The following is a 26,037-nucleotide window of genomic DNA, read 5'->3' as shown; positions in this document are numbered from 1 at the left end:
TTGTGGCCTAAGATACACTCAGAAATCATGCAAACACTCAATTGTAGAACCAAGTCCAAACTAAAACCTGACAGGGTATGCTAGGATTTGCAGTTCTACAAACACAAGGTATGCTGCATGTTTCCTAGATCATGAAATCCCATGCACTCAAAGATGTTGAACATCTGAGCAGATTGGCATTTGCAGCCTGAGCCAAAGGTTTCATTGGGTGTAAGATACAGATTGCTCTTTGGTAATAAAGACAGATGACATTTTAGCAAGTACCATTATTACACAGTATAAATGAACTAACAGGATACATAATCTTTGTAAAATATATTAAAAAAAACCTGTCACAGCTGCTTTACCTGCTGCGATTATTCAGTAATAAAAAGTAATTCATAACCTAGAAGTGAGGCACTGGTGTGACGGAGAAGAGTACAGGTCATCTCTAGGGAATGCTGTCCTCTTACAGCATATACAATGGCTTTACAATTACCGGTGGCCTCACCCGTTTTGCTACTTCTCTTATGGTAATCTTGTCCAGCCTGAGCATGATTAAAAGGAAATCAATCTGAAAGGAAGAAAGGCGTTTTGCTTCAGTTTAACAATACCTCTTCTACAATGGGGAAATTCCACAGTTATCTTCATACAGCTAGGTCACAGAAAATGTGCAAATGAGAACAGAGATGGGACACAACTAGGGCATAATGTCTTTATGACATTCCAAAAGGTAACTAAAGATGGAGTTCTACTTTAAAGAGGTTATGTTGCTTTCTTACCATTACAAGCACAGAGCAAGTGTAACTGAGAAAGCAACTACATCTCTATAATCCTTTCTGGCCAAGATCTGTATGATGAAATTGGTGGAACTGCACCTAGGTTATTAGTGAATAATGCATACCATCTCTACAGTATCATTTTGCTGTGTGCACAGACCATTAAAGTGTTACTGTCACATAAAAAAATCCCACAAACATGTCAAAAGATTTGATCAGTTGGGGTCGTTGTGCTGGGACCCCCACTGTTTGCTAGATATAACTGGGAGATGCAGGCAGCTGTGCACTCCACTCTCTAGCTTGCCACTCAATCCAACTTATTGCAAAAGATAGGTTCCCTTGACTACCATAGAAACTAGGGATCGACCGATATAGTTTTTTTTAGGGCCAATACCGATAATCTGTGGAGGTTAGGACCGATAGCTTATACCAATATTCCGGCATAAGTTATCGGCTATTTATCCCCCCCCCCCACCGGTGCAGATCATTGATTTAAAGCGGGCGCTTTAAATCAATGAACTGCAGCGGTTTTTGCGGTGCCATAGACCGCCGCCACCACCACCCGCTACTCTCCCCCTGCCTGTCCGGGCGTCCTGAGTCCTATAAACGACACCATCCCCCCCCCCCCCCGCCACCCACATTGCCTCCCCCATCCCCGGTTTTATAATTACCTGTTCCCGGGGTCCACTCTACATCTGGCTCCGGTTGGGTTCCTCCTGAGCTGTCACTGTGCGCACTGACTGACGTCGAGTCGATCGTCATTGCGCACAGCGTAACGCAGGACGCAGCAGGAGCCAGAAGTAGCGTTGACCCCGGGAACATGTAATTATAAAACCGGGGATGGGGGAGGCAATGGGGCTGGGGCGGTGCGGTGGGGAGTAAGACGCGGTGCGGCGGGTCGGTCGTGGTGCGGGGCATTATCAGCAAGGTAATTGCTGATACCGATAATGCCCAAAATCGTGATTATCGGCCGATAATATTGGCCAAACCGATAATCGGTCGATCCCTAATAGAAACCTTCTTGTGCAAGGACTGAGATCGAATGGCACTGCTGCACACTTGTAGCTATATCCAGAAATCAGTGGGGTTTTAGCACTGTCTCTGACTGATCATTCCTTTGACATGTCTGGTTGGAAGGTCAAAAACATTTTTTTTTAAGTGGCAATATCACTTTAAACCTAAAGGCATAGCTTTTAGGCTAGATCTTTTCTGGAAATGTGCATCTCATGAATGATTGCAAAAATAAGGGAGACAATACAGGTTACTTATTGTTCATTGCCACATGATATTATAATAACTTATAATGAATACATTCCCCTAAAGTAAAAGATTTGCCCTTAAGGGGCAATTCCTCCACTCAGACCTGGAAGTTTCCAATAGTCTTGTGGGAACAAATGTATATGAGACACTGCAAAAGACCTGGGGGGGGGGGGGGGGGCTCAAATATAAAAATAGATCTTGCCTAGAAGCCCCTTACATTTTACAAGATAAGGAGTAAGGGTACTATTAAGAAATAAGGTTGTTTGTACTGAGCATCATGAGTGTATTGTACACATATTTCAACTTTGATCCCAAGAGCAGATCTCGGGAGCCCCGTTGAGGATCCAACCGTAAGGATAAGCTGAATTCATAGACACTAGTTTTCATGTGTCCTAGTCATGGCTGAAGGTAAATCAATAAGACTGATTATGATGAGACTGGGAACTGGAGACATAGCAATTATAAAATACTCACTAGCCTAGAGATACACAGGTAAGTGCACAGAATATATTGTCTGAATTATTTCAGCACCTGCTACAACACATTAACAGCAGCTGAAGTACAACATAACCTATAGCATCTGGTTAACCAACCTGTATGAACGAGGAACTAGACTCATTGTATACATGATCCACATTTCTTTTTTACGATAGGTTCCCTTTAACCAGTTTCAATAGGGACATCTGTTTCATAACCATTATGAAGCCCTGAGTTGTGCTGTAAGGAAGAGTGTCTATCCTATGCTACAGAAAGATTTGGAACTCAGATTAAAAAGCCTTCCTTCTGGAAAAAGGAAGTTTACAATGTTTAGAAGAATTCAGTGAGATGTAAAGTACTGATCCAGCACATAGTAAAGAATAAACAGTCTGGGAGTCCAAATGGCTTTCCGTCATTCATATGAAAGTGAAAAGGCCTTTTAGGTACGTGTCCATAAAAGAATAAAAAAAAAATTGCACTGTGAAGCTTCGATATTGGCAAAGAGAGTAGTATAAAATAGGTATCTTGTTAAAAAAAAATTTGAAAAAAAAGCAGGACTTCATCTGTGTTGGCAATATAAATTGTAAGAGGGGAGAGAACAAAAATCAAAACATGACAGTCCAAAGTGCAAGGCTGGCATGCGTAAGCGCTTGGAGATATTTCTTATTCCAAGTACATTGTGATTTATTGCGTTGCTCTGCACAAACCACTGCCTCACCTGTGGCATATTCATTCATTCTTAGGAAAGCAATAAAGCGCAATCTACCTCCACACAACTCACAGGATGAGCTGTTAGTGCAAGCTGAGGATAAAAGGAAGCCCAAGGTGTTGAGCTAAAAACCCAGATTTATTGTTGACACAGCATCTCAGTGGTCAGCATTCACCCCTATAGTAGGACACACTTCTTGGAATTTTTCTTTACCACAGGATTTAAAACAGCACGAACGGCATCTGCAAACACCTCCCTAACTCCCTCCTGGTGCAAGGCCGAGCATTCCAGATACTTCACTGCGCCGATCTGTTTGGCGAGAGACGAGCCCTGCTGGGTTGTGGTGGGTGCAAGGCTCTGCTCCTTTAACTTTTTAATAGTCTCTGCATCATTCCGAAGATCTCTTTTGGTCCCCACAAGTAAGACCGGCACGTTAGGACAGTGATGGGAAACCTCTGGGTGCCACTTGTGCCTCACATTGGCATATGATGACGGACTGCCAATGGAGAAACATATAATGAACACATTGGTCTGAGGATATGACAGGGTGCGGAGGCGGTCATATTCCTCTTGACCAGCAGTGTCCCACAGGTTAAGGCTAACTGTTCTCCCATCCACTGTCATCTGAGCACTGTAATTGTCAAATACTGTGGGGATGTACTCTTCTGGAAAGGCATTGGTGGTGTAACTGATAAGAAGGCATGTTTTTCCAACTGCTCCATCACCAACGACTACACACTTTATTGTCTGCATTCTTCATGAAGCCCAGCTGTACCTGATGGCAAAAAGACAATATTGTTACATCTAGTTTACTAAAAATATACACAAAGGAGATACACCACAAGGGAACTGGCCAAGATGCACACAGGCATACATGCAAATCCCAAATCATATTATTGTGACTGTTGGGGCTCCCAGTGATCTCATGTTTATTCCTCTATCCTGAACATAACTGATGAATTCATGTGTTATGGTACAATCTTGTATACTTATCCAGTGGTAAGTTTATTTTTATTTATTTTTTATTATTTACTCGCTTAATACCCGGCGTTGCCCGGTTTTTCCTTCCTAATCCTTGTTGGGGAGGAAAATAAACAAAGGAGGAAGCTTTTGACTTCATATCCCGTCCTCATATATTGTTGTCATATCCCAACCTCCTATCCCGACCCGTAATATGTGTACCAGGTATTGAAATATCTCCAGCCGTACGGAAGTTATGTGGGAACATACATTTCCCATTGATTTGCATGGGACTTTAAACAAAAACCCCGACCCTCACAAATGGGGGTAGTTAAGGGTTAAATTAACTATCCTATATTTAAAGTGGACATATAAGTAACATGTGACCAAGTATTATCGAAATATCTCCAGCTGTTTGGAAGTTATGCAGTAACATATATTTCCTATTGACTTGTATGGGACTAAGGGTAAGGGTTATGGGACTTGTAAGCGTTAAATCACCTATCCTATGTTTGTTGTTGACATATAAGTAACATGTGTGTCAAGTTTCATGTTAATATCTTTAGCCGTTTGGACATGATGCTGGTACATACACACACACAGGTTGAGTTATCTATATTATTTAAATATACCCATTCTATCTGGTATTAAAAATATAAATAAACCTTTACTTACCTCCTGCATTCCCCCAATGCTCCCCAAGTCAGTGGCCGATTCATCACCCTGCAGCTCAGAGAATCGCTGGCGGTAGCAGTGTCCTGCCTCGGTCAGTGATTCACTGATCTACACCAGGAAGAGGACCACAATGGAGGCTGGGGGTAGGCTATCAGAGGCAATAGTAAGTAAAAGGCTTGTTTTTTTAATACCAGATAAAATGGGCACATTTATATAATTAATAATTTAATAAAATACAAACGTCCTTCTGCTGAATAACTCCTTCACCCCCCTGCAGATTTCACACTGCAAACTTTAGATATTCAAATTATCTAAATCCATAGCATAAAATCTGCAGTGGATTAACACCTTAACCCCTTAAGGACCAGGGGTTTTTCAGTTTTAGCATTTTCGTTTTTTGCTCCTTGCCTTTAAAAAATCATAACTCTCAATTTTCCACCTAAAAATCCATATGATTGCTTATTTTTTGCGCCACCAATTCTACTTTGTAATGACATCAGTCATTTTGCCCAAAAATCTACGGTGAAACGGAAAAATCATTGTGAGACAAAATTGAAAAAAAAAAAAAACGTTGTTTTGTAACTTTTGGGGGCTTCCGTTTCGACGTAGTCCATTTTTCGGTAAAAATGACACCTGATATTTATTCTGTAGGTCCATATGATTAAAATGGTACCCTACTTATATAGGTTTGATTTTGTCGTACTTCTGAAAAAAATCATAACTACATGCAGGAAAATGAATACGTTTAAAATTGTCATTTCTGACCCCTATAACTTTTTTATTTTTCCGCGTATGGGGCGGTATGAGGGCTCATTTTTTTGCACCGTGATCTGAAGTTTTTAACGGTACCATTTTTGCATTGATAGGACTTATTGATCGCTTTTTATTCATTTTTAAATGATATAAAAAGTGACCAAAAATACACTATTTTGGACTTTGGAATTTTTCTGGCGCGTACGCCATTGACTGTGCAGTTTAATTAACAATATATTTTTATAATTCGGACATTTCCGCACGCGGCGATACCATATAGGTTTATTTTTATTTACACTTTTTTTTCTTTTACGGGTAAAGGGGGGTGATTCAAACTGTTGATAGGGAAGGGGTTAAATGATCTTTATTCACTTTTTTTTGCAGTGTTATAGCTCTCATAGGGACCTATAATACTGCACACACTGATCATCATTGATCACTGGTTTCTCATAAGAAAGCAGTGATCGATGATTCTTCCGCTTGACTGCTCATGCCTGGATCTCAGGCACTGAGCAGTGATTCGGCGATCGGACAGCGAGGAGGCAGGTAGGGACCCTCCTGCTGTCCTGTAAGCTGTTCGGGATGCCGCGATTTCGCCGCGTCTATCCCGAACAGCCCACTGAGCTAACCGGCACACTTTCACTTTCAACTTTAAACGCCGCGTCTAAAGGGTTAATAGCACGCGGCACTGCGATCAATGCCGCGCGATATTAGCCACGGGTTATTAACAACGGCCGGGCCCGTCCCGCTATGACGCGGGGCCACGCCGTGGCCCCGCGTTATAGATTGGGAGCGGACACATGACGTTCCAGTATGTCATGTATCCTTAAGGGGTTAAAGGGGTACTCCTGTGGAAAACTTTTTTTTTTTTTAAATCAACTGGTGCCAGAAAGTTAAACAGATTTGTAAATTACTTCTATTAAAAAATCTTAATCCTTCTAGCACTTATTAGCTGCTGAATACTATAGAGGAAATTCTTTTCTTTTTGGAACATAGTGCTCTCTGCTGATATCACGAGCACAGTGCTTTCTGCTGACATCTCTGTACATTTTAAGAACTGCCCAGAGCAGGAGAAAATCCCCATAGCAAACATATGCTGCTCTGGACAGTTCCTAAAATGGACAGAGGTGTCAGCAGAGAGCACTGTGCTCGTGATGTCAGCAGAGAGCACTGTGTACCACAAAGAAAAGTTTTCCACTGGAGTACCCCTTTAACGACACAGAGCACACATGTATGCTCAGTTTGTATAAAGAGTGCTTACAAGCAGAAAATGGTTCATACACAAAGAATACCACCTGCTATTAGCACATGGGACTCACTGCTAATGATAGACATCACTCAAGCTGATTGTGTCCTTAACCCAATAATTGCTGCGATTTAAGCTTTAATCAGGGCATTTTTGACAGGTACTGGGGGTTTAGGGCTGTAATTTTCGGTTATTTCGTATACCAGAAAAATGGTAACTATAAAAACTTCAGATTATGCAGTGCCAAAATAAGCCCTCACTGCCACATTCAGTGGGCAAAAAAAGTATTTAGTCAGCCACCAATTGTGCAAGTTCTCCTACTTAAAAAGATGAGAGGCCTGTAATTTTCATCATAGATATACCTCAACTATGAGAGACATAATGAGAAATAAAAAAAAATCCATAAAATCACATTTTTCAACTTCCTCCAAAGGTTTTCTATGGGGCTAAGATCTGGAGACTGGCTAGGCCACTCCAGGACCTTGAAATACTTCTTATGAAGCCACTCCTTTGTTGCCCGGGCAGTGTGTTTGGGATTATTGTCATGCTGAAAGACCCAGCCATGTTTCATCTTTAATGCCCTTGCTGATGGAAGGAGGTTTTCACTCAAGATCTCAAGATACATGGCCCCATTCATTCTTTCCTTTACACGAATCAGTCGTCCTGGTCCCTTTGCTGAAAAACATCCCCAAAGCATGATGTTTCCACCCCCTATGCTTCACAGTAGGTATGGTGTTCTTTGGATGCAACTCAGCATTCTCTCTCCTCAAAACATGAGTTGAGTTTTTACCAAAAAGTTCTACTTTGGTTTCATCTGATGACATTCTCCTAATACTCTTCTGGATCATCCAAATGCTCTCTAGCAGACTTCAGATGGGCCCGGACATGTACTGGCTTAAGCAGGGGGTCATGTCTGGCACTGCATGATGAGTCCCTGGTGGCATAGTGCAAAGCCTTTGTTACTTTGGTCCCAGCTCTCTGCAGGTCATTCACTAGGTATCCCTGTGTGGGAAGCGAAATTGCGAAACAGCGTTGGGGTAGTGCGGGTCTATTACACGTGAGTACACCAAGTCGGTCTTTGGCATTGTGAGTGACTGATTTGGCTATTTTTATTGTTACTTTATTCCAAGTAAGGGGACAGCATAGTCTATGTGATAAGCCTATCTGGCTGTGTTTGTGAGAGGGGCATGGAATACTTTATGCACGCCCCCATCACCCAGGTGTGTGCATAATTATGGGAGGGGCCTTACATATTTAAACGCATGCCCCCTGTCTCACAGGTACATGCTTACGTTTGGCGAAACCCACCCTCCCTCCCTTCTTTACTTCGTCAATTAATAGGGTATGCCCTCTAAAGGCTAACCCTCGGTCGCGGTTTCTAAGCACACGTCAACCGCTTTACTATATAGCGTTATGCATATGTGTTATTAGTTTCTTTACAGGAATCCACTGAAGAAGTGTGGTCTACTGGGGTAGGTATGTCTTGCCGGTCATGTGTGGAGCCCCGAACACAAATAGAGGTTTTGAGAGGCTGTATTCTCCTCTTTTCCTCTTGACCTCTCTCCCCTTTGATTGCCAGTTCAAGTCACACCAATCCTTTTGACAGTTGTTGTATTACTCCTATACTTGCATTTTCTATGCACCTTCTGCTTATACTTGCATAGCTCCCTCTTTTTGTATATGCACTTTTTGGTACTCTTAGTATACCAGCAAATAGTTATATATGGTGTGATGCATATGATATTGTAATGACCTTTGCACATTTTTTCTGATTGCTGCTGATCCTCTTTTATCTAGTTTTTAAAATTTTGTACTCAAAGATTTGTTCAATTCTACATACTAATTTGTGTTTGGTGTTTATGATAGGTTTTCTATTTAGGTTAGGCACACCAAACAAACTTACTCAACAATTTGTTTCGTTACTTTGGCCTTAATATTCGGTATATTGTTTTTAGGTGACCAAATACTTATTTTACCGAGGAATTTACTAATGAATTCATTAGAAATCCTACAATGTGATTTCCGGTATTCTTTCCCCCCATTCTGTCTCTCATAGTTGAGGTATACCTATGATGAAAATTACAGGCCTCTCATCTTTTAAAGTGGGAGAACTTGCACAATTGGTGGCTGACAATACTTTTTTGCCCCACTGTATATGGGAAAAAATATATATATGGGACAGAAAATTTTACCCCTTAAAGAGTAGCCCCTGCCATCCTTTTTTTTTTTTTCTGACCCTGCCTATTGTTCATCTATCCCTAACCCCCTCCCTGCCTTAAATTTTTTTTTTTACTATATAAAAAATGCATTTTTTTCTGCCTGGCAGACTTGCCCAGCAGGCGCGATGTCAATGATAGTGAAGTTAGGGCCATGGACGCAGCGCTACCCCGTGCAACACAGCCAAGCTAAATAAACTGTTGCAGCGCCCGGCAGCACTGTGACAGTTTATTCTCATCAGGTAGATGTACGTGGTGTTGCGGAAAGTCGTCCGTAATCCCCACATACATGTACCTGATTTTGCGGGAAGGGGTTAATAGTCCCCATAGGGGACTATTAATAGCAATCAGTTGATTGCTAATACTGTTCAGTGCTATGTATAGGGCATAGCACTGATCAGTGTAGAAGACGCCGGGAGACGGACGGAGGCAGGTGAGGGAACCTCCGTCCGCCATTAAAGATGATCGGATCGCCACGGCAGCACTGCGGGCGATCTGATCATGCATTTTTCTGACTGCACTCCCGCAGATGCCGCGATCTGTATTGATCACGGCATCTGAGGGGTTAATGGTGGACATCCGCACGATCACGGATGTTGGCCATTACCGGCGGGTCCCTGGCTGCTATCAGCAGCCGGGCACTGCCGCGCATGACCCGAGCATCGCTCCGATGCTCGCGGTCATGTACAGGACGTAAATGTCCATCCTGGTGCGTTAAGTACCACCGCACCAGGGCGTAGATTTACGTCCTGCGCTGCTAAGGGGTTAAAGGGGTACTCAGCCCCTAGACATCTTATTTCCTATCCCTGCGATCTCTCCTGGAGAGATCGAGAGGGTCCCCACGGCGTGACACCCGCAATCAGACATCTTCTCCTCTTATCCACTATACTTTGGATAGGGGATAAGATATCTAGGGGCAGAGTACTTTAAAAAAAAAGTTGTAAAAGTTGTTGTAATAGTATTGACCTACAGAATAAAGATAAGATGTAATTTTTACCATAAAGTGCTGTGTAAATCTAAAACATCCCAAAAAGTTGAAAAATTGGGTTTTGTTTTTTTCCCTCCAATCTTTTGATTTGCAGTAAGATTTTGTGATAAAATAAGAAATATAATTACAAAGTACACTTGGTACCACATTAATCAAGCCCTCATATAGCCCTGTTGGTGGACATTTTAAAGAGTTAAAAGGCGAGGAGGAAAAAAACATGAAAAAGTAAAAAACCGATCCGTCCTTAAAGACGTCTAGAAGTAAGAAATGTATCCTCTATCGGCATGACCCCAGCAGTCGGACTCCTGCGATCATCCGTCTGGGGCTTTGGCTCTGCTAGAGTGAGTTTTGTACCCAGCACATTAGCTGGTCGAAACAGACCCCCTCCATCTCTACAGTAGCGGCGGAAACATGCGAACTCTGTGTCTCTACCTCTCCCATAGAGATGAATGGAGGGTGGCGTGTTTTCACCAGCTGATGTGCTGGGTGTGAAACGTCATTTTTTTCAGCAGAGCTCCCTGTACGAGAGATTGCGAGGGGGGGGTTGGATGACTGGCGATGCTAGGCGGAGGCTCGTGATGTCACAGTCACTCCCTACTTGTGACCACAGGGGTTCCTGGAGACGGCGGCAGTAGCAGTCAATTACTGCAGGCTGTTGGTAGGAAAATCCGCTACTCGGCGGTGTGGCAGTTTTTCATGAAGCATCCGAAGATGGTTACCATAGCCACATGCAAGATGTGTCAGCAGAAGGTGAAGCGTGGCCAGGGTACAAATGTTGGCAACATATGCTGCGACACCATAAACCAAGAACCGTGGCTCCAATGTGGTAGTGCAGCCTGCTGCATCACCCAGTGGCACGCCTCTCCCTCTTTCAGCCAGCCAAGGGTCAATCGGCTCAGCCGAAGGGAGCTGTGTCATACCCTTCTTATGTCCCTCCAGATGCTCCTCCTACTTTTAGTCAGTTATTCTGCCAACAATCCATCGGCGAAGCCATGTCCAAGAGACAACAGTATGCGCCCACTGATCCAACAGCGCAGAAGCTGAATGTTCTCCTGTCCAAGTTGCTGGTGTTGCAGTCCGTCCCTTTTCAAGTGGTGGACTCTGCACCTTTCAGAGAACTGATGGCTTGTGCCGATCCGAGGTGGAGAGTCCCAAGCCGTCATTTCTTTGCAAAGAAGGCAGTACCAGCCCTGCATAAGTTTGTATAAGAGAAGGTGGGCCAGTCTTTGAGCCTGTCGGTGTGTATCAAAGTGCATGGCAGCACCGACGTCTGTAACTATGGTCAGGAACAATATATGTCTAACCATAATTGATTAACTCCTTGGGGACGAAGGGCGTAATATCCATACGCCCTCCATATTTCCGATCACCGCAGCTCGCCGGGCGGTGATCGGACCAGGATGACTGCTGGTCCGATATCTATCAGCAGGCATCCCGTGGCAATGCCCCCATGTCGGCGATCACAGCAAATCGCAGGTCAATTCAGACCTGCGATTTGCTGCGATCTGGGCCCGGAAAATAAGAATGATGCCAGGCATCCTAAAGGATAGGAGCGAGGTGGCAGTAATGCCACCCCCTCCTATCCCCTGCCATTGGTCGGTCAGGCTGACCACCAATGGCAGTTGGGGGTGGGGGGGGGGGGGTGTTAGAGTTCATATCCCCGCTCTGCCCACCGATCGAAGTCGGGGCAGAGCGGGGGAGAACATGGGCGGAGAGGGGGAAACATGGCCCGGCTTACCTGGACTGGCGGAGGCGGCATCCCGGAGCAGCGGAGGAAGCAGGAGGAGCTGCGGCCGGAAAGTGTGGCGTGGAGAAGGCTGCAGTGAAGATCGCGGTAAGTGATCTTCACTGTGGCCTTCTAAAAGCTGCAAAACTACAACTCCCAGCATGCCCACACAGCCAAAGGCTGTCTGGGAGTTGTAGTTTTGCAACATCTGGAGGGTCACAGTTTGGAGACCACTGTGTAGTGGTCTCTAAACTGTGGTCCTCCAGATGTCGCAAAACTACAACTTTCAGCATGCACTGACTGTCTGAGCATGCTGGGAGTTGTAGTTTTGCAACATCTCAAGTGGCACAGTTTGGAGACCACTAAATGGTGGTCTCCAAACTGTAGCCCTCCAGATGTTGCTAATGTACAATTCCCAGCATGTACAGACAGTCAGGGATGCTGGGCAGTCTAGTTCTGCAATATCTGGCCCTTCAGATGTTGCCGAACTACAACTCCCAGTGTGCCTGGACAGTCTGAGCATGCTTGGAGTTGTAGTTTTGCCACATCTGGAGGGCTACAGTTTGGAGGCCACTACTTAGCGGTCTCCAAACTGTTCTTCCCCAGTTGTTGCATAACTATAACTCCTAGCATGCCCAGACTGTCCAGGCATGCTGGGAGTTGTAGTTCTGCAACATATGAAGGGCCAGATATTGCAGAACTACACGCCCAGCATCCCTGACTGTCTGGCCGTGCTGGGAATTGTAGTTTTGCAACAGCTGTAGGCAGACTGGTTGGGAAACACTGAGCTAAAGTCTGTTTCCTAACTCAGTGATTCCAACCCGTGTGCCTCCAGCTGTTGCAAAACTACAACTCCCAGAATGCACTGACAGACCGTAAATGCTGGGAGTTGTAGACTTGCAACAGCTGGAGGCACACGGGTTGGAATCACTGAGCTAGAGTGTTTTCTAACTCAGTGGTTCCCCACCAGTGTGCTTACAGCTGTTGTAAAACTACAACTCCCAGCATGTACGGTCTGTCAGTGAATTCTGGGAGTTGTCATTTTGCCACAGCTGAAGGTTTGGGGCACCCCCCCGGGGCACCCCCAGCGGAAAACTTACTGTGAACCCCTGCCTGTGTGAATGTACCCTAAAAACACCACACTACACTAACAAATAATAAAAAGTAAAACACTACAGTGTTGCTGGACAGCCATAGACTGTCCTGGCAGGCTGGGAGTCTTGCAACAGCTGGAGGCACCCTGTTTGGGAAACACTGCTGTAGGGTTTTGGTGTAGACAAGCCCCATCCTTGTAACCGGGTCCACCCCTATTGTAAATTCCTAATTTAGGCCTCAAATGCGCATGGCGCTCTCTCACTTCAGAGCCCTGTCGTATTTCAAGGCAACAGTTTAGGGCCACATATGGGGTATCTCCCCATACTCGGGAGAAATTGTGTTACAAATTTTGGGGGGATTTTTCTCCTTTTACCCCTTATGAAAAGGTACAGTTGGGGGCTACACAAGCATGTTTGTGTAAACATTTTTAAAATGTTTACACTAACAGGCTGGTGTTGCCCCACACTTTTCATTTTCACAAGAGGTAAAAGGAGAAAAAGACCCCCAAAATTTCTAACGCAATTTCTTCTGAGTACGGAAATACCCATATGTGGACGTAAAATGCTCTGCGGATGAACTACATGGCTCAGGAGTGAGAGCGCACCAAGTACATTTGAGGCCTAAATTGGTGATTTGCACAGGGGTGGCTGATCGTTACAGTAGTTCTGACATGAACGCAAAAAAAATAAACACCCTCATGTGACCCCATTTTGGAAACTACCCCCCTTATGGAATGTAACAAGGGGTATAGTGAGCTTTAACAACCCATTGGTCTTTGACAAATTTTCGTTAAAGTTTGACATGAAAATGAAAAAAAAAAAAATTTCCTGAAATTCTGGTGTTACCCCAAATTTTTCATTTTCAGAAGGGGTAATAGGAAAAAAAAAGCCCCCCCAAAATTTGCAACCCCATTTCTTCTTAGTATATAAATACCCCAAATGTGGATGTAAAGTGCTCTGCGGGCGAACTACAATGCTCAGAAGAGAAGGAGCCCCACATGTGACCTCATTGTGGAAACTAAAACCCTCACAGAATGTAACAAAGGGTGCAGTGAGCATTTACACCCCACAGGTGTCTGACAGATTTTTTGAACAGTCGTCCGTAAAAATGAAAAATGTAATTTTTCATTTGAACAGCCCACTGTTGCAAAGATCTGTCAAATGCCAGTGGGGTGTAAATGCTCACTGAACCCCTTATTAAATTCTGTGAGGGGTGTAGTTTCCAAAATAGTATGCCATGTGATTTTTTTTTTTTTTTTTACTGTTCTGGCATCATGGGGGCTTCCTAATTGGGACATGCCCCCAAAAACCATTTCAGCAAAATCCGCTCTCCAAAAACCCAATGTCGCTCCTTCCCTTCTGAGCCCTCTAGTGCACCCGCAGAGCACCTTACATCCACATGAGGCATTTCCTTACTCGAGAGAAATTGGGTTACAAATTTTGTGGGGCATTTTCTCCTATTACTCCTTGGGAAAATGAAAAGTTTGGGGTAACACCAGCATTTTAGTGTTAAAAATCAAATTTTTCATTTTCACGCCCCACTTTAACGAAATTTCGTCAATCACCTGTGGGGTGTTAAGGCTCACTGGACACCTACCCTGTTACGTGCCTTGAGGGGTGTAGTTTCCAAAATAGTTACGTGCCATGTGGGGGTTTTCTGCTTTTCTGGCACCATAGGGGCCTCCTAAATGTGACATGCCCCCCAAAAACCATTTCAGCAAAATTCACTCTCCAAAATCCCATTGTTGCTCCTTCCCTTCTGAGCCCTCTACTGCGCCCATCGAACACTTGACATACACATATGAGGCATTTCCTTACTCGAGGGAAATTGGGTTACAAGTTTTGGGGGTCTTTTTCTCCTATTACCCCTTGTAAAATTTCAAAAACTGGGTCTACAAGAACATGCGAGTGTAAAAGAAATGAAGATTTTGAATTTTCTCCTTCACTTTGCTGCTATTCCTGTGAAACACCTAAAGGGTTAAACTTTCTGAATGTCATTTAGAATACTTTGAGGGGTGCAGTTTTTATAATGGGGTATTTCTAATATGAAGGCCCTACGAATCCACTTCAAAACTGAACTGGTCCCTGAAAAATTCCGATTTTGAAAATCTCGGAATCAGAGTGAAAAGTAAAAGCATCCCAGAGTTATTAATGCTTAAAGTGACAGTGGTCAGATGTGCAAAAAATGCTCCCATCCTTAGGGTTATAATGGGCTCCGTCCCCAAGGGGTTAAAGGGGTATTCCGGGAAAAAACTTTTTATATATCAACTGGCATCAGAAAGTTAAACAGATTTGTAAATTAAAAGAGAATTGGAGTGGCTCTTTGTTCAACTGTAACCAATGGTTACCCGGGCTACCCAATAAATAACACCTACACCCAAGGTGAGAAAAAATTGGTTTGCAAGAAGATAATTGGGGCTCAGGGTAAAGGATATGAGGACACCACTGGTTTAATTATCAAGATATTGTTATTTATTAATAACAATATAAATTTTAGAGACGCAGTGAGTCGTGATCTGCAGGGCCCTTGCAGAATCACAGCACTCACTGTATGATAATATATATATATATATATATATATATATATATATATAAAATAAAATAGATTAATATACAATACTAAAAATTAATATAGAGACCAAAAAATGATATAAAACTGTATAAAATTAGGTAATTGATGAATAGCCCTCCCTAGGAGTCCATCTGCATTTAATGCAGGCTGATACAGTCAATATCCCTTTAGGTCCAAATTTTTATCATATTTCATTTATCAAGACAGCATATAATATTATTAATATCCTCCACTTACATTCCATCTGGTGATCTTACTAGTATTTTTACATATTTATACACTAGTATGTATATATATTTATTTATATTTTTTTCCTACACTTTTCCTACATTTTATATGACACTTCATTTTTTTCTTTATTTTTCTTTTTTCTTTTTAAATTTTTATCTACATATTTATCTACAAATTTTTTGTATTAAATTATTATTATTACATTGTGTCCCAGACCTTTTGGCGCATATATATATATATATATATATATATATATATATATATATATATATATATATATATATATACACACACACACACACACACTCTCTCTATAAAGGGTTTCTATATATTTTTAAAAAAGATTTGAAATTATTCTATACATATATATTTATAGCATTTGTACTATTTTTGATTCTATATGTCTAGCGTCTATGTTTCGCTTAAATGTCCAGCGTACATAGACATATAATTTATTATAATATTCAATATATATACACCTATGCTACTAATATTATGAGTTGTTGTAACACAATTCATTATAAGTATTTTAGCTCCATATATTTATTTACTTACTATGATTCTCATTCATGCTTTTACAACTACTTTGTGTCTATTTACACTGGAAGTGACGTATTTGGTAGAGGAGGAGTATAACATATACAACTATATATAAGATAGCGATAGAGACGCCGACTATATATAATATAATATTGCTGATGAAGAAAAGACTAAGTATAGTCTTGAAACGCGCCCAGCCCCTTTTATATGAACTTTAAGACCAGTGCATAAGCCCCTCCTCTGAGCCACGAGGACGCGGCTGTGACCGCCAGCAGAAGCGTTGGAGCCACTTCATCCAGAACCCACCGCCAGCCCCGACACTGTCATCCTAGGAGACGGCGGAGTCTCCAGACAGCGTCCTCTCGTGCACAGTGTGTGAATGGTCGGACTCAAACGAAGAGACACCGCAAAAGCCCGCAGGAGGGATCGCAAGAGAGATCGCAGCATCCCCTAAGAAAGCCGGCGTTCTGGAGCGGTGAGATAACCTGTATCTTTTGCAATACAAAGTAACTACTGAAATATTACAGGATACATCCTTATTACAGCGCTGCTACACATTCATTTATGCTACAAACTAGCAATCTCCTGAGTATACTGGCAATTGGACATGGACTAGCTGTATACACTGGTACTGGACTATCTGTTATATACTGAATACTGGACAGTCATTTTTCTCCCCATTGAGGATATTGACTGTATCAGCCTGCATTAAATGCAGATGGACTCCTAGGAGGGCTATTCATCAATTACTTAATTTTATACAGTTTTATATCATTTTTTAGTCTCTATATACATTTTTAGTATTAGTATATTAATCTATTTTATTTATATTATCATACAGTGAGTGCTGTGATTCTGCAAGGGCCCTGCAGATCACGACTCACTGCGTCTCTATAATGTATATTATTATTAATAAATTAATAAATAATATCTTGATAATTGAACCAGTGGTGTCCTCATATCCTTTACCCTGAGCCCCAATTATCTTCTTGAAAACAGATTTGTAAATTACTTGTATTAAAAAATCTTAATCCTTCCAATAATTATCAGCTGCTGAAGTTCAACTTTCTGGAGCCAGTTGATTATATATTAAATGGGCACTGTCATGAAAAATAATTTTTGATATGTTGTAGTACTCAAGTACTACAACATATCTCTAATATACTTTTATTAAAAAAAATGCTTTTAAAACATTTTAAAAGCAATTTGAAAATCGGCCACTAGGGGGCGCCCTCCTAGTGGCCGAATGCAGTGCGAATTGACGTCACTGCAAAATTCCGGCAGGGCATCAGTCGAAATTTTGCGCAGGCGCAGTAACAGCCAGGGCTGCGCATCGGCTTCCCGCACTCGCCGACGGCCCTGCTGCAAGGTGCGGGCGGCGCGAGGGGGTTGGCTGCTACAGCAAGGTGCGGGGAGTGCTGCTCCAAGGTACGGGGGGGGGATGGGGGGAGCTGCTGCAAGGTGCGGGGGGATGGGGGGCGCTGCTGCAAGGTACCGGGGGGGGGGGGGGGATGGGGGGCGCTGCTGCAAGGTACGGGGGGGGGGGGATGGGGGTTGTTTGGGTTTACTTACCGAGCGGCAGGAAGAGTCTCCCCCGCACCCGTCCCTCCCGCATCGGCTCCTGGCTCACTCCTTCCCCCATGAAACTCCTGTCCTGGGTGCCTCCAGTTGTTTTACCACTACAACTCCCAGCATGCCCTGACAGCCAATATATGTCAGGGCATGCTGGGAGTTGTAGTGGTGAAACAGCTGGAGGCACCCTGTTAGGAGAACTAAGGGCGGAAGTCCCCCTCAGCAGGCATCAGTGACGTGGTGCCTGCTGGGGAAGTCTGCCTGGTAGTGAGCACACTACCAGGCAGACTAAATGCCATTTTAAAAATAGTAAAAAAAATAAAAATAAAGGCAGGGAGGGTGTTAGGGATAGAAGTGCAATAGGCAGGGACAGAAAAAAGAAAAAAAAAAATCATGATGGTGGGAGCTACCCTTTAAAAATTCACAGTCAGGGGGCGATGAGAGGCAGGGTCTGAAACAGGTGTTATCTCGCCTAGCGGAGGACCTCCAGCTTGATGCTCACCAGAATGGGTAATCTCAAAAAATTTAAATAAATTTAAATTAAATAAAAATGACAAAAATCTGCCACATCCAAACACTCTGCAGCAGTGATTCTAATAGTGATGCCTGTTAGAGATGAGCGAACTTACAGTAAATCTGATTCGTCATGAACTTCTCGGCTCGGCAGTTGATGGCTTATCCTGCGTAAATTAGTTCAGCCTTCAGGTGCTCCGGTGGGCTGGAAAAGGTGGATACATTCCTAGGAAAGAGTCTCCTAGGACTGTATCCACCTTTTCCAGCCCACGGGAGCACCTGAAAGCTAAACTAATTTATGCAGGAAAAGTCATCAACTGCCGAGCCGAGAAGTTCGTGACGAATCGAAATTACTGTAAGTTCGCTCATCTCTAATGCCTGTAATCTGCATGTCATACTGAATAACAGTATTATTTCACTGATACAGCACACTCCCTATGTGTGTTAAGACAAGGAAAAGTGTTCTCCACTCCTATTGAACCTCTCTGTAGGCCAGAAATAAACGTTTTTAATAGTGATTCGCCGCAAATAATTTTGGACCAAACCAAATTTTTTGGGGAAATTGGGTGAATCGTCCGAATTAAATTTTTCAGAAATTCGCTTATCTCTAATGTTTACGTATAAGTCTTTATTCTTGGAGAGTTCTTACCAGCTCTGTATAGCCAAAGTATTTTGTCTCAGCCAAACGTCATGATAATGTCCACCCAGACACTGTCAGATGTTGTACCTCTTGGCCAAACAGTAACCTTTCTGATATACTTCATGAGAATTTTTTTTCTCTTTTTATAGAAATCATGGCTTATAAAATAATGGCTTTGTCCAAGCTGAAGCACAGGCATGGACAAAGTCCAGTAAGTGAAGGTGGGCTAGCACTCTCCTGTCTGATAGCACTCCTCTGCGCCCTCTCCTGTCTGATAGCACTCCTCTGCGCCCTCTCCTGTCTGATAGCACTCCTCTGCGCCCTCTCCTGTCTGATAGCACTCCTCTGCGCCCTCTCCTGTCTGATAGCACTCCTCTGCGCCCTCTCCTGTCTGATAGCACTCCTCTGCGCCCTCTCCTGTCTGATAGCACTCCTCTGCGCCCTCTCCTGTCTGATAGGACTCCTCTGCGCCCTCTCCTGTCTGATAGGACTCCTCTGCGCCCTCTCCTGTCTGATAGGACTCCTCTGCGCCCTCTCCTGTCTGATAGGACTCCTCTGCGCTCTCTCCTGTCTATCAGGAGAGAGGAGGGCGCAGAGGAGTGCTATCAGGAGGGCGCAGAGGAGTGCTATCAGACAGGAGAGAGCGCAGAGGAGTGCTATCAGACAGGAGAGAGCGCAGAGGAGTGCTATCAGACAGGAGAGAGCGCAGAGGAGTGCTATCAGACAGGAGAGAGCGCAGAGGAGTGCTATCAGACAGGAGAGAGCGCAGAGGAGTGCTATCAGACAGGAGAGAGCGCAGAGGAGTGCTATCAGACAGGAGAGAGCGCAGAGGAGTGCTATCAGACAGGAGAGAGCGCAGAGGAGTGCTATCAGACAGGAGAGAGCGCAGAGGAGTGCTATCAGACAGGAGAGAGCGCAGAGGAGTGCTATCAGACAGGAGAGAGCGCAGAGGAGTGCTATCAGACAGGAGAGAGCGCAGAGGAGTGCTATCAGACAGGAGAGAGCGCAGAGGAGTGCTATCAGACAGGAGAGAGCGCAGAGGAGTGCTATCAGACAGGAGAGAGCGCAGAGGAGTGCTATCAGACAGGAGAGAGCGCAGAGGAGTGCTATCAGACAGGAGAGAGCGCAGAGGAGTGCTATCAGACAGGAGAGAGCGCAGAGGAGTGCTATCAGACAGGAGAGAGCGCAGAGGAGTGCTATCAGACAGGAGAGAGCGCAGAGGAGTGCTATCAGACAGGAGAGAGCGCAGAGGAGTGCTATCAGACAGGAGAGAGCGCAGAGGAGTGCTATCAGGACTCCTCTGCACTCTCTCCTGTCTGATAGCACTCCTCTGTGCTCTCTCCTGTCTGATAGGACTCCTCTGCGCTCTCTCCTGTCTGATAGGACTCCTCTGCGCTCTCTCCTGTCTATCAGACAGTAGAGGGCGCAGAGGAGTGCTATCAGACAGGAGAGAGCACATAGGAGTGCTATCAGACAGGAGAGAGCGCAGAGGAGTCCTGATAGCACTCCTCTGCGCTCTCTCCTGTCTGATAGCACTCCTCTGCGCTCTCTCCTGTCTGATAGGACTCCTCTGCGCTCTCTCCTGTCTGATAGGACTCCTCTGCGCCCTCTCCTGTCCTATTAGATTTGTCCATGCCTGTGCTTCAGCTTCAAATTTATTGTCCAAGATGCAACGCGTTTCACTGCGCTTGCACAGCTTCATCAGGTATCACACATCCTGCCTGAAACGTGTTGCATCTTGGGACAATAAATTTGATGTTATCTGTTCCTGCTGTGTGCCCTGGTCCTGTCAGGGCCGCGGATCCTGCCTATCCTTTTAAGCTACCATGAAACATTGTATCATCCATTAGCGGGAAGGCTGCAGACGGTCATTTATTTTATATGATTACCATTGTTGTGTATGCTGGTACACAACCACCTAGGGTAAGCGGCTGTGGTTAATCCTATTTCCTTACCCCCTCTCCGGTGTGTTTTACCCTATGGAGCGCCTTTGTTCTCTCTCATAAGATAAATGTTTGGCTGGAAAATTTCCAAGTGTTCAGGTTGTCCAAGTCCATAATAAATTAATTAAAAGGAAATCTGTCAGTAGTATCACCTGCACTAAACCTGTCACAGGGGCTTGAAGTGCGGCGGATGCTGATCAAAACGGTACTCACATTGTCCAGATTTGCCCAGCAGTTTCACCGCAAATCAAGTTTTTCCATTTATGCTAATGAGAAAGCACTCCTCCACATGGGCGGAGCTCCGATCCGAGCTTGGGCCACGCTGACGTCATATTCGCCGGACAGCCAATGTTCATCAATAATCATAACTCCTCCTCGCTGCTCCTCCGCCTGTGTTAGTGTACGGTGCATGCTTCGCTTACTATGTACTCCCGGAAGTGGCATTTGCTGCCGCAGCCATCTTTCTGAGTAAGAGTTCGGGGGAGGGGGGACGCCGCTTCTGGGAGTACACAGTAAGCGGCGCATATGCTGTACACCAACACGGCAAAAGGAGCAAGGAAGGGGGTTATGAATATTGATGAGCCAGGCGGAGTGGCCACCTGACGAAGATTACGTCAACATGCCCCAAGATTGGATCGGAGCTCCGCCCATGACCCTAGGCCCTCATTAGCATAAATAGAAAAACGCGATTTGCGGTTGAACAGCTGGGCGAATCTGGACATTGCGAGTACTTTTTTTAATCAGCATCACCCGTACTTCATGCCTGTGTGACAGGTTTAGTGCGGGTGATACTACTGAGAGATTTCTTTTAAAGGAAATCTGTCATCATTGTCACCTGCACTAACCTATCGGTGCAGACAGGTAATACAGGTGACACTGATGACAACCATACTTACCTGGTCCCGGTCGGTGCTGTGGCTCTCCTACTGTATCTTCCGTTCCAGGCCAATTGGAGCACGGACAGAGCTTAGTGAAATTACTGCTGCTATTTGCTAGAAGCAGGAACCAGCAGAGAACAGCAGCAGTGACATCACTAAGCTCCGCCCCTGTTCCAAGTCGGCCCCAGAACGGAAGATATGGCGGAGGATTGCAAGAGAACCATTGCACAGAGCGGGACCAGGTAAGTATTGTTGTCATCAGTGTCACCTGCACTACCCGTCTGTACCAACAGATGACAGATTTTCTTCAAAGTAACTGATCTAAATAAATAGTCAACCATTGCTCATCTGTCCAATCCATTTCCGTGGGGGTTTACATTTCCTGCAGTGATAGCACACTGTACCTACATGTGACCACTGCAGCCAATCACTGGCCAGCCTGTACCGTGTGACACTGCTAAGGTCAGTGATTGGCTGCCCATAATTTCTTCAGTGCATAATTAGAAAACACAGCCAACCAGAGCAGGATGGCGAGGTAATGGTGCTTGGTTATTCTGTATAATATTTAAAGGGATAAACTTTTTAAAAGAAACAACCAATATGGCTAAACTTCCAGTTGTTGTTGGACATAAGAACAATACCAAAAATTGTAGCCTGTTTGGGCTAAAAGAATCCTCCAACCACAAGCGGATCAACATCCCCGTCATGTTAGCACAATCCATGTAATACAGTGGTCCCTCAAGTTACAATATTAATTGGTTCCAGGACGACCAGTGTATGTTGAGACCAGAACTCTATGGAAACCTGGTAATTGGTTCTAAAGCCACCAAAATGTCATCCACAAATAGGAAAAAGTGAGGATTAAAGATAAATAGGTAGATAACTAATATAGATAAAGCAAATCCTTACATATAAAAGTAAGAAAGATCTGCTGGGTGCTGTAAATCATAAGTCCATTTCAGTGTTTAAAAAACCAGGGTGCCTCCAGCTGTTGCAAAACTACAACTCCCAGCATGCCCGGACATCCGAAGGCTGTCCGGGTATGCTGGGAGTTGTAGTTTTGCAACAGCTGGAGGCACCCTCTTTGGGAAACACTGGTCTATGTAGAGGACAGGAGCTTCTTCAGGGTCCTGTACAGTACACAATGTCATAAAAAGAAAATAAAAAATGGAGCCGCCCTCACCTGGTGTCCAAAGGAGCAGCTAACCCTGGTTCAGGTAAAGAGTACAGAACATGTAATACCTCCCTGTACTGTAGGGGGCGCTACCAGACACCAGTCAGTGCATACACTTTAGGAATACACTGGTTTTACCAGTGAAATATCCATTCTAATTGGTCAGTTCTTCCAGCCATAGACATGTTTTGCAGATTCCATAGCATTGTATGTTGAGTCTGGTTTCAAGTTACAATGGTCCAGAAAAGACAACTGTATGTTGAAACTATTGTATGTTGAGGCCATTGTAAGTTGAGGGATCACTGTACACTGAGAAGTGCCCTAAGAGGGACCTGGCCAGTGACCCTCCCCCCCCCCAGATGGTGCAGTCCTGCCCCACAGCTGCCAGGAAGAGTAGCAGAGTGCCGTCTCCTTCCCCCCCTAGGGTCTGAGGTACAGTACAGTAGGGGGCATAGTTCTATGGTGCAGCACTTATAATCGTGTACACAAATATAAGGTGTGGATTGCCCCTATGGGTCTTGGGGCTGTACACACTAGGACGGTGCGGTTTTCCTCGTCTGCCCCTTTAGGGTCGTGGCCGTCACCTCCGGAGGTTACCTGACACTCATCCCCTCCGAGCAGAGCCAGCACCTATCCACAGCCGATCCGTCCCCCAGACACTCCCACCCTGGCACTAGGTGCCCCCAATACATCCAGCGCCAGCCACTCACCCCCGAGCCACTGCTCCCCCCACACCTCGTCTCCGGCCAGTGTATGAACGCAGGAGAGCCGCACCCACCCTGGGGCTTCTCACCGTCTCCCGGGTACTTCCTGGTCTCCTTCGCACCGCTCCACTTCCTGTACCGGCCCTGGGCGGCTACCAGAACCTTACATCCGGGACATTTCGCAGCGGCACACCCGCCGCAGTGCACCTGGGGAAATGTAGTTCAACAAAGAGCCCGCTGCATGTCGGGAGAAGAGTCAGAATAAACCATCTGCGCCCGCAAGTCGGCGCTGTTCGCCCACTGAGACTAACGGTGTGCAGAATGTGGGGGATTCATGGGATCAGTTCACACCATGTTTTACCTTCTCTATCTAGAAGAAAAAACGCTGCAAAATAAGGGGACACATCTTTTCACCGATAGTCCGGCAGATTTATGGAGAAGAAAAGCGTCGTGTACAGCCGCATTCCTCCCGACGTAATGAATCCATACGTACTGCGCACTGGAAACAAGAGCGCTATAATAATAATAATAATAATAATATCATGTCTGTAAGGCTCGGTAGAAATATACAGGCAGCTTGTTTACTGGAAATCGATGTCCATGCAGGGGATGTGGAGCTCTGTATCCCAGGACTGCTGGGAATACAGTAAGGAAAGCCATATAAAATGCAGGGCTGCCATCAGAAATTTTGGGGCCCCTTACACAGCTTGTAACCTGGGCCCCTCCCCTCACTGTGGCACATGCTAGATTTCATCTTAGTTTTGGGCTTAGAAACTAAATAATATCGCCACTCCATATTAATTCTGCTGTGAATAAATAATACCACCATACTGTAAGGAAATGTGGTGTCCCAGGAAAGGACCTGGTCCTAAATGTTGCACATATACAGCAGGTAAAGGTACCTGAATGCATCAAATGTTGTGCTGCTATTAAGTAGCCCTGGTATTCTAATAAATAAAGTGTTCACATAATATGTAAAAAAAAAAAAAAAATGTCTGTGGTTATTTTACAGAAATATCCATTTCCTGTACACAAAATACATATTTTCTCTCAGGTGTTATAGTGTTTACTATAAGGTGCCCTCCCAGCTCCCAGATTAACATTAATGCCACCTCTCACTAACGCCAAGGAAACATTCCCCTCAGATATCAAGAGTGACTCTATTCATTCAATACAATGTAAACATAGCACATTATACAAAATTCACTAGTGTACATTTTATAATTTCAGTACACATAACTCAAGCAAGAAAATAATATATATCTCACATACAACAAAATATTTCTTAGGAGCTGTAACTCGCTATATCTCAGTTCTATACCACTGTTTATGCACTAATGTGTTCTTTTGTCTCTTACGTGTTCAGGATGCTCTTCCTGGCTAGAAGGTGCTCCTGTAGCTCAATAAAAAAAAAAAGCACATATCCAGAAAGGTAACAGTATGTCATTGTTATATAGTCAGAGAGTTCTAGGGGTAAGTGTGTAATACCTATAGACCCTAGTAACCAAGGCATTGGGCAGAAAGCCTCAGGCAACCCAATCCGCAACCAGTGTATAACTGTAGGAAATAAATACGTGGTATATGTCAACAAAAAGAAAAAATATTGATTTATACTAGTGTGTAGTAGCATTACTGTCATCATACATACTTTTAGTCGAATATAAATACTAATTGTCAGTCAGGAAAGAAAAAAAAATATCATATGTCATTTATTTATGTCTTAAGTCAATGGAGGTACAGTATAATAAAGTAGCTATACCCAAGGGTGTATAGATAAGATAGATTCATCGTATCATATTCTGCTCATCCTTTCCTGGTAGGCAGAACTAAAAGAAAACCACAGTAATTCTGTTCGTGAATGTATTCCTAACAAATCCGCTTTGTATTGTTAGAACTTGTATGGACATTTCACTATGCACAAAGACTCTATACCGTTATTCATCTACAGGCTGGATATAGACATTTGTATTAATGCCCTGGACTTCATCCGGCCCTATGGCCATTTCGTCCCTCTGTCTTTGGGGACCTAAAGTCGAGGATGACTTATGTCAAGTAAGGGGGTTTGTGGTGTCCCGATACAGGACCTGGTCCTGTCCCTTGTCTAAGTTCCCTGCAGCTAGAGTCCCTCCATGTCTATAGGGCTCTCCTGTAGGTTTTACCCCTAGTCACCTCATATAAATGTGTTATTAAATGTATGTATATATATATATATATGTATATTTAATATATAGGAAATATCTATGTATAGGACCTTAGCAGGTCAGGTGCCTTTAATTAGGTTGTACTATGGTTTAAGGACCTTACAATGTCATGTGATGTACCCAGAGTTCACTGGGTCAGGACTTACAGGTTTGCCAACCAATTAGCTTAGTCTAGCCCCTTATTATATAAAGGGCTGTAGCCACTAA

General features: G+C 44.1%; 1 protein-coding gene across 5 annotated transcripts; it reads right to left on the bottom strand.

Annotated features, from left to right (window-relative positions):
- Positions 1-1,514: 1,514 nt before the first annotated feature.
- On the bottom strand, positions 1,515-24,488 carry LOC130291122 (rho-related GTP-binding protein RhoG-like). Of its 5 annotated transcripts, none has more exons than XM_056539565.1 (2): positions 23,991-24,488; positions 1,515-3,979 (listed from the first exon to the last, which is right to left on the bottom strand). In XM_056539565.1, exon 2 carries the CDS (start codon positions 3,955-3,957, stop codon positions 3,382-3,384), a length of 576 nt encoding a protein of 191 aa, XP_056395540.1. In that variant the 5' UTR covers positions 3,958-3,979; positions 23,991-24,488; the 3' UTR covers positions 1,515-3,381. The 5 variants fall into 5 exon arrangements, with proteins under 5 accessions (XP_056395540.1, XP_056395538.1, XP_056395539.1 ...); XM_056539563.1 differs by lacking the exon at positions 23,991-24,488 and adding an exon at positions 23,704-23,964; XM_056539564.1 differs by lacking the exon at positions 23,991-24,488 and adding an exon at positions 23,661-23,738.
- Positions 24,489-26,037: the final 1,549 nt, after the last annotated feature.

The sequence above is a fragment of the Hyla sarda genome, chromosome 9, assembly GCF_029499605.1.
Source record: "Hyla sarda isolate aHylSar1 chromosome 9, aHylSar1.hap1, whole genome shotgun sequence".
In the NCBI taxonomy this organism is placed as follows: domain Eukaryota; kingdom Metazoa; phylum Chordata; class Amphibia; order Anura; family Hylidae; genus Hyla; species Hyla sarda.
The sequence above is the reverse complement of the archived record's forward strand: the minus strand, read 5'-3'. Positions and strand labels throughout refer to the sequence as shown.

Bases quoted from the DNA above. Each gene is read 5' to 3' on its own strand.
- LOC130291122 (XM_056539565.1), bottom strand. From the start codon at position 3,957: ATGCAGACAATAAAGTGTGTAGTCGTTGGTGATGGAGCAGTTGGAAAA.